General features: G+C 41.0%; 1 protein-coding gene across 1 annotated transcript in view; it reads right to left on the bottom strand.

Moving 5' to 3' along the window:
• Window positions 1-243: 243 nt before the first annotated feature.
• The window catches only part of LOC149250743 (uncharacterized), a 122,118-nt gene continuing 108,288 nt past the window's right edge, over window positions 244-14,073 (bottom strand). The window contains exon 5 of the mRNA XM_089453736.1: window positions 244-329. Within this exon, the coding sequence (XP_089309862.1) occupies window positions 244-329 (86 nt within the window). The remainder of the gene's footprint in view (window positions 330-14,073) is intronic.

Genomic DNA, 14,073 nt, shown 5'->3' with positions numbered 1-14,073 from the left:
CTCTAATGTAGATGTCTCCTCTTTATAGAGGAGACATCTATTACAAAAGATTTTCATACATTCTGACTCAACCCTTTTGTACCAAAAATAAGAAAGTCAGTTCTTGATAACAAAATATTGTTACAGTCATGAGGATCATGATCATTACGACCAATATAGTAATCGGTCAGACTCCTTTGCCGATGCAGATTTGTTACGCAAATCCCAACTGTTCCTCAAAGTGCGCGTGCTGTTCGTGTTGTTTCAGCTTCGAGGTTCATGCTGTTCTTGCTGTTTCAGCTTCACAATTTGCGTTTTTTCCACTGTTTCAGCAACGGCAAAATGTGATCCTGCCAGTTAGGCAGTTTCAGCAATTAGCCAGCACTTTAATCAACTTCAGGGAACAATTATAAAGATAGCATGATTACGTGTTGAATAATTAAACATATAGCAATGAGGAAAGTTATTCTATACCTTTTGGAGTGATTAAGCCAAAACACTAGCAAAGGCTTCCAACTAAGGGTTGAAGAGGGTAATACAATGGCAAAATATACAGTCAAAAATAGACAATATGGGAACCTAACACAAATAAGCCTACTTATAGTAGGATTACAGCTTGCAAAATATCACTTGACAAGTTAGAGGAAGCACCAAAGTCAAATGTACCATTATGGAGAAAGTGCAAAGAATGGATGATAGAGCAGACCAAGGAAGCATCAGCAGGACCATCTGCTCAAGCCACAGATTCAAACAATGAGCAGCAATCACCAATCGTACTTTAAATTCTGTTACTTCTTGTTATCTTATTTCTCGAGGAAAATGAGGTGTCTTTTACCCTCTAATGTAATATTTTGTAATGAATTTTTCTTGAGACAGTTAGAAGGTAGTTAAGTAGTTTGACAGTTTTGGTAGTTACCAACTGTCCCACGATGTATGAAAAGAGGCAAAATTATATGAAAAAGGTCCGAATTTTGAAGAACCTGGAGACTATGCTGTTGTATTCTTGATAAATTGATGATTAATGAAAAAATCAGAAGTTTTCCACACATTGTTGGGTATGATTTTGTAATTTCTTTGTTATGTGTCATCATGTTTCTTCCTTTCTTTAAATATGGTAATGAAGTTACAGGTCTTTGTTTACTTATGTGAATGAAGTTAAAATTCCTTAAAAGAGCGCTCTTATATTTAAAGTTCCTACCTCTATATTTCTTCTAAGTTACAGATAATAATTCCTGTCAAACACAACATATTATCTTGAACTTCTCAAGGCATTCTTCACATAGCATTTATACTCAACATCACACATGTCATTCTGATTTTCATGTCAGCTAATTATTAAGGGTTAAGAGTCAGGTCCTTCATGCCCTTCATATGAGGATACATTATACAAATAAGTGACATGCATAAATAAAATTAATGTCTTAAGCACAATTTCTACACAACTAGGAAATTGGTTTCTTAAGGGACAACACGCGGTATGGGTGTCATATGATTATGGTTGTTATATTGTCATGTTGTCATGATGTTTTTCTTTTGAGCAGGTCTTTCATTGTAAATATTGTAACAAGATAAGTTATAAATATCCATGGGTAGTATGTTTTCTTTTCAGTGATTTTGTTGAGGTCGTGGTGTGGTTTAACACTGAGGATGGTGTTCCCCAAGGGGAAGGGTTCTATAATAGCCCTGGTGAAAATTTCATGTAATTAAAGTTAACAAAGGTAAAATAAGACCACGGTTAAGGGACACTTATTCTATGTTGAATGTTGGGCAAAGATATCCTAGTGAGCGTCAACGGATGTGTGTTTTGGCTAAGGAAAATTGGTAAAGGCTAAGGAAAAGGCATTAAAAGGAAAAAAGGCATTTTGGCACATTTACTAATGAAAATAAAGGAAAATAGGAGAAAAGTAAGGTGAAAGGTCACAGGTTTCATGTGAGGATGAAAATGAAAGAAAATAATGGAAAATGAAGAAATTAGAGGCCTCATTAATAAAAAGGCTTCTGAGGATAAATGGGCAAGCTTTTGCTAACCATTTGTCAGTTCAAGTTTGGAGCTCTCTCATTATTCTCTCTCTCTCTCACTCTTGGTCACTTAGAGTTTTCTTGGAGCACTCTAGCTTTGGATCAAGGAAGGAAAATCAAATGAAAGGAAAGGAAAGGAAAGCAAGGATCAAGGAAGAAGAGTAGGATCAAGCAGCTTCAGTAGGAATACTTGCAGGTAACCTTTTGCATGCGTGATTTCCTAGCTTGTTTGGACATGCATGGCTTTGCATGTTGGTGTATGGTTTTGTTATTGTCGGTGGCATGGTGTTATCAGGTTATGACAGTGGTTTTCAGCCTAGCCTTGCCTTTTTCTGAATTCCATGGTATGTGGGGATTTTTATCTCAATTTTTAGCTTTGGTTTTCCGAATGGATTTCGGGATCACGGGCGGAGGTGGTCTCAAGGTTCATTCCAAAAGGCCTAGGAATCCCTTCACCGATTTAGGTGGGATACATGTTAAAGCCTGAGGGAGAAGTCTCAGTTTAGGGCCTAGTGATCCAGGTTTGGATTGCCATAAAGCCTGGGAGATTGGTCTCAGTTTAGGGCCTAGTGATTCGGGATTGGATTGCGGTAAAGCCTGAGAGACAAGGAGACGAAAAATTCCTCAAGGATAGTGATGCATTCCGAATGGCATTCCAAGTTCGTTTCGGTTGTGATCGAAGCACCGGTTTTGGTGTGATCACAGTTTGGTGAAGATGGAGGTGGTTTAACATTTGGATTCCCTTGGTTGATCTATGAGATCCCATATTCATGCTTGGAATATGGCACGGAGGTGACTGGCTAAAAGAGAGATTTGTTTCAACCATTTTTATGGTTGGGTGGTACGTGGAATTCCTGAACCTGGTCAGATTTTCCTATGATTAATAAACGATCAGTTCTCTTACTTTTGTACTTGTTTATATGTGGATTTAATGGCTATCATATCCCTAATATTTATATGGTTTAATGTTGGTTATAAGCATGGTTATGTGACTGGTTCATGTCATGGTTATTTCATGTATTTACTTGTAATTGTTAAATGGATGGATGCAAGACCTAATTGATGGTATGATAATTCAATGGAGAAGGAGGTGATCCTTCTGGTTATGTTTCATAAGTTATTTTAGTCATTTATGCATTGATGCGAAGTGTTTGACAGAATGTCAGTCCCGGTTAGGGATGCTCAAGCCTAGTCCTAAGGTTGCTTTTTTATTTATCAACATCATTATCATGTCTTTAATGGATTTTGAAGGTTGTAGAAAGTTCTGGGTAGAGGCCAAGATTTTGGGCTAGAAAAGTGGCTCAAATCTCGGGGTCGTTGGCACAGGTCTACTGAGAAAAGTCCACAGTCACTGGCACAAAGGCCTATGAGAGCGAATTTGAGTTGTTGGTCATTGTCTTTCCTATAGCATGAGAATGACTTTGGGTTAAAAGGCTTAAATCATCAGTGGGACTTAGGGACATACTGTCTGAGTGGTTGACATGTCTCCTAAGGGTGTTTTTGCTGATGTGGATGGGTTTGTTTGATATGTTTCGTCGATTCCATTTCCTTAAGGTCACCTAGGAGATTGAATCCCTTAGTAACCTCTCTCATCACATGTTTTCTCGGCTAGCTGGTTGCTTGGGTGGACCAGGGAGGAGGGGGTGTTACATAGATAGATATGGGGAGAGAGTGTATTTTTGAGGGGTGAGATAGAGAGACAAAGAAGGAGAGACAGAGATATATAGAGATATAGATGGAGGGGGGAGAGAGGGAAGAAGAGAGAGATAGATAAAGGGAGAGAGGGACAAATAGATAGTTATGGAGAGAGAGAGTGTATGTGTTTGGGGAGGTGAGATAGAGAGACAATGAAGGAGATATGGAGGGAGATATAGATATATATGGAGGGGGAGATAGATAGAGAGAGAGAGAGAGAGAGATGGGGAAGTGAGGGAGAGATGGGGGAGAGAGGGATGGAGAGAGATAGAAGGAGAGATGGAAGGAGATAGACATAAATATGGGGGGGCAGAGAGAGGGAAGCAGAAAGAGACACATATAGAAAAATATTGATGTTATATAGTATTATATAATATTGAAAATTATTAACCATAGAGGAAGAGGAAGTAAGGCTTTTACAAAAGGAAAAAGAAGTTGGATTTAGAAAGCCATGAATATTTTGGGTTTTCACTGAAACAGATGCATTGATTTCAATATAGATGTTGATTCCTAATCCTATTTGATTGATTACAATAGATGCATTGGCTTCAATGTAGATATTGTGATCCGGATTTATGCAGGAACACAACAAAATACAGATATAAACATAAACACAAAGATGCAGCAAAAATAAAACTTCATTTCATTAATATCAAAGAACGGAACTATGCTTACATACATAATGGAAATAAACTAGCGTGGGCGATGGTAGCTTATCTCTGAGAAGAGATGTGGCAGCTACATGCCTCTAAACTCTATTACAGTGAGGCTCAAATACCTATTTATTAATGAGAAATAATGGAAAATCTTAAACATCCAAAAACCTAACCCTAGTAGATGAAGTGCCAAAACTATGGGCCCTGTTGGGGTAAATTGGTACATCAACTTCTGGAGTCGTAACTTTGGCATACGATATTTGTTTGATGTGCACGATACCTCATTAGAAATATATGTATTTGAGGACTATAAATTTCGACTGCAAAAATTAGTTGAAAACATATGTTTGATCGTTTTCCAAAAAAACGTCGTTTAGGGCTTCAAAACGGCTCTGAAAGTTCTTGAACCGAAAAACTGCCAAAAATAGTAAATTATGCTACAATTACGGAAACTAAAAGAAATAATGGCACAATAGTGGGCGTCCGAGTGGAATAGTCCGTGGTCACCAATATCCACCTGGATCAGCCCTCCCCCATTAGGAAGCAATGGACCCCATTACGTTGAGTGCCTCCATGAGATGGGGAATATTCTGTTGAACTTGGTCCCTGGTGAGCCACTTGCCTTGGTGCAAGAGTTGGCCAACTTTGAAAACCCGATATAGTTGGATCTTCTACTAGCATGTGTTCTTTATCTGTGTGTTTATGATCTAATCAGTTGTTTCATGTTCCATGCAGTCGGGGTTTAGCTCTGTTGGTGTGAGTTGTTCTGCAATGTCTTATGTGTCCCGTAATGGTGGAAAGTATGGTTGAAGGTGGTCCACATTGAATATTTGGTGTAGGCCAAGGAATGGGGGAATGCTGAGCTCAAAATAATTGGCTCCCACAACCTTGATAATGGTGTTAGGCCCATATTGGAGTGGTCTGAGCTTCTGATGGGATCCAATAAGGCATTCTTTCTACAAATGAAACCAAACTTTGTCGCCCACCTGAAACTTGTGTGGCACCCGCTGTTGATCATGTCGCTGCTTATACTTTCCATTGGACTTCTCCAAGATGTCATGAAATTTTTGGCGGATGTGCTGGATTCGATCAATAATTATGGTTTCTTTATCAGAGTCAGACAATACATGTCTAGTTTATGTCTGTGTAGTCACATGAGGCATGATAACATCAATCAGACACAATCATTGAAATCCTACAACCACTTGAAAGGGACTGTGACCATTCGAGCTATGGAGAACTTTGTTATAACTATGTTGCACATAGGGAAGGCTCTCATCCTGGGTTTGTGGATGCTTGGTGTTGTACATGCGGAGTATGTGTAGTATCATCTTGTTGATGAACTTTGTTTAGCCATCAGTCTTGGGATGGAATGTAATCAACTTGGTGAGATTGGTGTCCAATAGTGTCCAAAAGCTTGACCAAAATGTTCTCAGGAACCTGTTATCCTAATCTGATATAATGGTCTGTGGGATCCCAAAATGTACCCACACTCATTCAAAGAAGAGTTTGGAAGTATCCTCTATTGTGATACTCTTCTTGCAGGCCACCAATATCGCCATCTTAGAAAATATGTCCACGACCACAAATACATAATCATTACCATGATTGGTAGAAGGGATGTCAGGTAGATAGTCCATGGAGATAGATTCCCAAGGCTAGTTGGATTAGGTAGAGGAGTGTATAGTCCTTGCTTCTTGATGGTTGGCTTGGTGATGGCGCAGGCAGTGCAGGATCTGATATATTTCCAAACATCCTGTCAGAGTTTTGGCCAATAAAAGTACTTTTTTAGTATGACCACCATTTTCTCCACACCAATGTATCCTGCGACCCAACTGTAGTGCGCCTCCCAAATCATCTTGACACGCTCGCTTTAAGGAACACAAAGCTGGCCCCGGTAGCATAATAATGCATACTAGATGTGGAAATCAGGAAATTTCTTGCCATCTATTAGCATCTTGTATGTGGAAGTGAACTCTGGATCATTTTTGTATACTTGTGTCCATCCATAGGTCTCGTGGCTACAATAGTTAGAACAATAATCAATGCTACAACTTGGGGCCGACTGAGGCAGTCTGCAAAATGATTGGTGCTGCCCTTTTTGTATTTAATGTTCAAGTGGAATTGTTGCAGATATGTAGACCAATTCTGATGGTGATCGTCCTGCAACTTCCCTTGTATCTATATAAACTAAAGAGGTCGTGATCAGTGTGGATAACTGTCTCCTTCCCCACAATGTAATACTTCCATTGTCGGCAAACTTTCACAATGAAATACATCTCTTTATCATAGGTGCGGTACTTTCGAATTGTATCCGAAAATGTTTCACTCTGATAGACCAATGGATGCCCATTTTGGGTGAGGACTACACCAATATCATAGTCGGAGGTGTCTGTCTCAATTTCAAATCGATGTTGCGAGTCTGGAAATGTGACTACTAGTGCAGAGTAGAGGCACCACTTCAACTCAATGAACACCTTCTATTGGGACTTAGACCAGGAAAACTTTGCTTTCGCTCTACCCTTAGTAATCTGACTCAAAGGCTAAGTGATATGGGATAATCCCAACATGAACCTCCGATAAAAATTTGCAAGGCCCAAAAAGTTGTGAAGCTCTGTTAGAGTGGTCGGAGCTGGCCAATATCGAATGACTTGGATCTTAGTCGGATCCACATGCATGCCTTGCTCATCTATGATGTAACCCAGATATTGGACCTAGCTCATGCAAAAGGTGCATTTCTCCAAGTTGGCACACAGTTTGTGTTGTCGCAGAGTTTGAAGGACCTGTCGAATGTGTTGCAAGTGTTCTTACCAACCCTTGTTGAAGATGAGGATGTCGTCCAGATAAACAACCACGAATGAGTTGGTGAAGGGCCACAAGATGTCATCCATTAGCCTCATAAAAGTAGCATGGGAATTTGTCAACCCGAAGGGCATAACCATCCATTCAAAAAGTCCTTGGATTTGAAGGCAGTCTTCCATACATCTATGGGCTCTATTGGGACCTGCTAATAGGCAAACTTAGGATCGATCTTGCTGAAATAATTAACCCTCTTGAGTTGGTCCAGAAGGTCATCAATCTATGGGATTGGATACTTATTCCTGGCAGTGATTTTGTTTAGTGCCCGTTAATCAATCCATATCCTCTAGATCCCATCCTTCTTCTATACAAGTACAGTCAGGCTCCCACAAGCTGACGAACTTGGTCTGATATGCCCTTTTTATAGCAACTCCTAGATTTGTCGCTTGATATTTTCATTTTATATAATGGAGTGGTGATATATCGGCCCATTGGGTAGAGGTTCTCCAGGAGTCAGATCGATTGAATGCTTGACCTGGCATTGCAAGGGTACCCTTGTGTGTGAGGAGAAGATGCCCTTATATTCTTCAACGACCTTATCCACCTGCTTCTACTGCGTGGAGGGACCCTTCCCGGGGGCCATGGATGTGGCCACGATCTTTCCCTTACTCTAAGAGTGAGTTAGAAAGAAAACAAATTTCCCAGTTTGGGATATGATCTTACTGCATTACTTAACAAGGATCCAAGAGATGGCGGTAGGTAAGGCTACCTTCGGTATCCTATATAACTTATCACCCAAAGTAATAATAACAGTGTGAGGCCTTGACTCATACACAACATGATGCTTCCACAAGTATGGTTGGCCTAATAATACATCACAAACTTCAAGAGGAGAAACATCACACAATACCTCATCCGTGAAGGGCTTGATGTTGTAGGGAAGGCAACATTGTTGCCTAATGCAGAGATCTCGTCCTTGGTGAATCCACCTGATGGTGTACGACTGCGGGTGTGATGTGGTCTGTAGGACCAACCTCTAATGAAATGAGGTTCTTTTACTCCCACTTTCGACAATGAATTACAGCGGCGAACCCTTCACCCACATATGTGAGTGGAAGAGACGCTTCCCCTCCTTTGGATCTTCGAACTCAATCTTGTGGATCTTAGTGGTGGCAACATTGGCGCTGGTCTCTACATCAAAAATTTTCTTCCCTTTTTCATTCCCCTTGTTGAGTTCTGACTCAGAGTCGGAACATGCATCTAATTCTGAAGCCTTCATCTCGGCCACTAGTGACCACTTGGCTCGACACTCACTTGTGTTCTGAGTGGAGCTCTTATGGAAGTCACACCACTTTCTTGTGTCCTTCTTTGTCTTTGTGGTGTTGTTCTCTGCTTGCGACTTCGACAGGTTGTCCTGGGTCACCTCGTCTTGGCTTTGTCCTTTTTTCTGTGATCTGGGGGCGCCTTTCCCTTACTTCAGATTCTGAAATCCAAAGTCTCACTTCTTCTGTTTAAACTTATGCTTGATCTTGATAGCGTATTGGTAGGTGATGCCAAGTGAGGAGATGTCTAGGAACTTCATCTCATCCGGGATGTATTTGTGTAGACAAATTTGGTACTTGATTACCAGATGCCACTCAAAAGCCTTGATACCCAACTTCGTGCGAAGGGTATGAAAAAAAATTGTGAACTCCGACACATCTTGGTCCCTTCCCTACTATAGTATGGTCCACTTTACGTACTTATCTTCATAGCTCCCAACATGGTAATACTACTCCTTGATTACATCTCAAAAAGAGTTCCAAGTGTGTGTAGCTAAAAACAGTGAGGGTTCCCTTATCCTTTTGCTCATACTAGGTTTCCCACTAGTCTTTAATGTGGGGGGCATCTTTGAGGAATGAAAAAGTAATATTTTCCTTATTGGAAAAATCATGAATCGAAAAATACCCTTCCAAAAGATTTAACCATCTACCTGTGGCATTTGCTTCTATCTGGACTTCAAATATGGGAATGTCAAAGTTGACTTGTACCTTGAAGGGAGTGGTCCCTCCAGAGTGGTTGTCAGATGAAGAAGTGTCGCATGTGAGCATCCGCTGAAGGATCTAGGTAAAGTTGTCCATCATCGTGCTCCTCTATCACTCGAGGGCTTCTTCGAGCAATATTTTGAAGGGATCTCCTACTCCCTCGTCTTTATTTTCTTCCGCCATGAGAGGTCGTTGGGGTTTGTGAGGCTATTCTTGCAAAGTTTCAACCAGTTCGAGCCCTAACTCCTTATATCTTGACCTTGTTGGGGACATGCAAAGAAAAAAAAAGAGCATATCGCTCTATTATGCAGCATTTGGTCATTGTCCCTATACTCCCCATCTACGATCCTGAAGGACCTCTACAGTGTACCCGACATGCTTTCCCATCATGAAGAAACTCCCAGTATGTCCCTCTTCATGAGCAAAATAATTCCCCTTTGCATCATTTCCCAAGAATCTTCCTTCTATCCCAGTTTACAAGACCGGCGATACTAACCAGTTTTCTCCTTGTGTCGATTTAAAGAGGTCAAAAATAACCCTCAAGCCGATCGGATCGATTGAGCCCTTTTTCAATCGCGTCGATCCTCTTTTGGAAGGTTTTTTAAATAAGGAACCAAATCTTCCATGTCTAGAAGCTTCGTAACTGAAGTCTGGTAGATGGTTACGCCAGATAGAGCCGAGAAAATCAGTTTGGGGTCCTTTCCCCTATTAGGATGGAACAACCTCAAGAGATAAGGCCTTCTCCCATGATGAGAGGAACCATCTCCCATCCATCCAAGCTATATAAGCCTCTCTTTTTCCTAAGCAAAAGCTAGTTGGAGTTTTGAAGCAAGTGTGAATAACCAGCGAGACATTTATAGCTTACAGCTTTCTAGTGTGTGTTTGAGAGAGAATAGTGTGATTTTGGTTTGGTTTGGGACTAGAGGGAAAGAGGCCTTAAAATTCCATTTGTTGGCAGCTATCCATGAAGTACTAGCAGAAGTGTGGGAACCTGGATACGTCGAAGGAGACCAGCAATGTCAAGGCACCAGTTGTAATCTCTTTCTAATTTATATTAATGCAACTATCGATTTATTTCCTACATGAAGTGTCATTTTACATCTTTATGGCTTAATGTTCCTTGACCTATTAAGTAGGCTGAATATAACATTGCATGTTTTCACGTTTGTTGTTGTTGTTGTTTGCTTGTTTTAGGTATTCGAAGGAAGGAAATGGAAGATAGCTAGAGTGAGGAAGCAGGATCATCACCAAGCGGAATAGCATTATAAGAGGTAGGCCATCTTAATTGATTCTATCTTAAGGAGATTTTCCGTAGATTGTTTGTTTGTGGCTAGACCCACTCTCTCGGGCTAGAGGAATTGTTTGTGTCCACACTGAGAATTTACCTACACCACAAATTGGCGACTCCGTTGGGGAGCCAATCCTTCTGTTTAATTGTTTGTCATTTTATGGTTTTGTGTGAACTTTTATAGTATCACCATTTCCCTTTAGTGTTCTCTTATTTGCCTGGTTTATTTCTCTGAGCCTAAAATTTACAGTGGCAAGTCTAGTCTTATCATTTGAAAATTCTTTTTTTTTTTTCTCGAATCCTTGGTCAGCACGTTTATTTTTCTGACAGTTGCGTCGATCAGTGCAAGTTTCTCAAAAACAGTCACGTCGACCCCCTTTTGGCACGTGTTTTTAGTTAGGCAGTCACGTCGATTCCTGTAGGTGAAGATCAGGGTTTACCCTAGATCATAGCCAGTGTGTCTTGCCCTTCTGATTTCTGTCTCTCAGCTCGTTTTGATTGTGTTCTCCCTGGCTGGAAAGCTCTTTTAGCTTGGTTTGTATGATTGGTTAATTTGCATTTCCTTCACTTGGTTTCTTGAGTTCTTGGATGGTGTATAACCCTAGGGCATCTAGGTCATCACCCATTCACTTGTTTTCCTGCTCAGAAAGTCAAGTCCATAGTCAAATTTGCTCCTTGCATTTTGTTTGATTAGTCCTTTCATTGCTTCGATTTCCATTTGACAAGTTTGGAAAGTTTCGTTTAGTGTTTGAGCGTCTCTTTTCGGGCACAAATCACATTGCCCATCTTGTTTTTGGCTCAATCTTTGCTTCATTAGTTTTGAAAAGAATTCTCTTTTATGCTCGCTTGTGATTGATTGTATTGTGAATGTTTCATTGAAGTGTGAAGTGTTTGCGAAAGATTCATTCCATCATTTCATTGAAAAATACATAACTCTAGTTTGCTGGATCAATATGTTGCGTTAGTTAGTATCATTGAAGGCCAAATTTGCATCCGCACTTGCATTGCAAAAGAAATGAATTCTCTTTATTAGTGAAAGGGCTACTTGAAGTGCATTTGATAGGAAAGTTAGGAATTGGAAAGAGTTTTTCATCATTTTTGTTTTCAAAAGACGAAATAGTGAAAAATCATTTTGCTTTCAATTGCTTGTTTTGTTGCATTTGAGTATGATTTCTACTCTCATTAGTGTAGACAATTCATCGAATTGAAAGGGTCCTGTCTCATTTAGCTGCATATAGGTGTTTTTGAGTCGCATGAATAAGGCCTAAAAACCGAAACATAATTTCAAGATAAACTCTAAAATGTACTCAATTAACCTAAGGCGCATTTGAAATCTAATGATCACATCTTAGAAGGTCTAGTCTAGAGACGTATTCCGACGTCTTAAAATCTAACAGCTGTCATTTGCTTTGGCACTAGACAGCACTAGTACGGACTTGCGCTGCCCGTACCGTCGAGTATATAAAGGAAGACCCCACTAGGTTCAAATCCTTTATCCATACGAAGTCGAGTATGTCACCTAGTAAACGTGATACACCGAACACAGCATTCGGAGAGATTGCCTGCCTGTACTTCTCGGTTCGTCGAGACGTATTCTGCAGTTCATGGTTACCTAGTAATCCTTTTTACCTAGATCATCCTAAGTAGTCATTATGCTCTTTTTGACTCCCTAAATATAAAATATCACTCGAGCACTTGTCCTTTCAAGCTCGTGTCAAACCGAAAGTGATAGAGTCACCTTTGCTTCTTTCTCGACTCTTAAAACATGAAAGAGCACCAGTTTGTTTTTGTGTCTTAAAAAAATTGTTGCCCACAATCTTATAACATCCCTATTAGTCTTTTTTAGACCACATCGTGTGTATACCTTTAATACATTTTAAAGCCCTTGAAATCAATCTCTCTTTTGGTTATTTGAGACAAGATCATTGTGGTTGAACCAACTGGTTCACCTAGTTCCTCTTCCTCTCCTCTCTCTGAAAGATTATCTGAGGAGCCTTTTCCTGAATTTCCACAGTTGCTTGAGGACCAAGGTGTTGAGCTTGGAATTGTTCTGAGTATTCAACCTTTGTCATCTCATCCTCCCCCTTCATATACTGGGTTACTTTCTGACATTGGCCGGGAATCTCCAAATAACCCTATCCAGACTCTCGAGAGTCTGCCAACTTCTAAAGGTTAGCTTGGACTAGTTGTTTATCCTCTGAATCCTTTGTTTAATCCTATTGTGATATCACTGCAGCATCCGTACAGTCCGTACGATCAACCGAGTATTCCTTTGGCATTATCCCCTCGAACATCTTCGGTAGTATGTCGTCATCTGTTTTCACTCATGGAAGCAGAAGGTGAAATCCCAGTCTCCTCTTCAGGTCACTCGGAGGTTTCCACTCCGCACACAGTTGAGGAGCAGAAATATCCTTTCCCTCCTAAAGGTTTCCCTTACACAGGAAGAATTCCGACTAGTGTTCATCCTAAGTTACCGAGTAATTATGTCACTTTAACTCAACTGGTTTCAGGCTCGCCCATTTCCTGATCATTACATCACAACCCTATTTGGGCGTCTGGTGCTATGCCTACCACAGGTCCGTTCATTCAGAACCCGACCACCCAACAAATGGTGATGTCTGCAATCACTTCAGTCCCAGCGCAACCCACCACTCCCAATCCTCTTGTTTCACCGGTCCAGGTGACCCATCCGGTTCAACCGATGATATCAAGTCATGTCGCTGTCAGTTCTTTGATCCCTCCAGTAAGTGGACAGGTTGTTCCACTACCTCGAGGGCAAAGTCTAAATGTTTCTATGATGTCTGGCACAACCAATGTGAGTGGCTCACAACCTCACATGGTTGGATGAATCAACCCTCTTCAGGTGCCACTTCAAATCCTGTTGGTCCTACTGGATCAAGTAATTTCCAGTACCAACAGCCTAATGCTGGTTCATCTAGGTCAAGTCATGTCCAGTACCAACAACCCCATGTTGGTATGTCTGGGTCAAGTCATGTCTAATACTAGTAGCCTAATATGGCTCAAGGTTAGTACCAACCTCCTTATGTTCCATATGGTTCACAAGCAATGGCTAATCTGTCATACATCCCTCAGCCCAGACCCTATTTCCAGCCTGGTCCATCCACCGTGCCTGGTGGGTATGGCCAGATATAGTTCGAGAACTTTCAAGCTGTCATTTCAGGAACTATTCAAACACCTTTGCAGAAGCAAGGACAACTCCTGCAGCAACAAGGGCAAACTTCGTTGTAGTAGGGGTCATCCATGTAGTAACAAGGCTAGATCATGCCACATCAAGGACAACTGCAACAACCACAGGGGAAACCCTCGCAACAGTTGTAGCAAACCGTGCAGCCACAGATGTAGTATGCACCGCAATCCTCCCAGCCTATTCCTTCACAAGGTCAACCTCTACAGCCGCATGGACATCCTTTATAGCCGCAAGGTCAACCCTTGCAACCGCAAAGTCAACCTGGGCAACAACAACCCTTATACTCATATCAACATGGTCAACCCTTGCAAGGGTAGGGCCAGGGACAAGTCTTGTAGTAGCAGGCATAGAATCCTTATGTCCAAAGGCAACAGGTTCAGCCTCCTTTTGTCCAAGGGCAACAGG

Source organism: Pinus tabuliformis, chromosome 7 (assembly GCF_031772625.1).
Source record: "Pinus tabuliformis cultivar Carrire ecotype Pingquan chromosome 7, CPIR1, whole genome shotgun sequence".
Taxonomy (NCBI): Eukaryota; Viridiplantae; Streptophyta; class Pinopsida; order Pinales; family Pinaceae; genus Pinus; species Pinus tabuliformis.
This window is presented reverse-complemented; position numbering and strand designations above follow the sequence as displayed.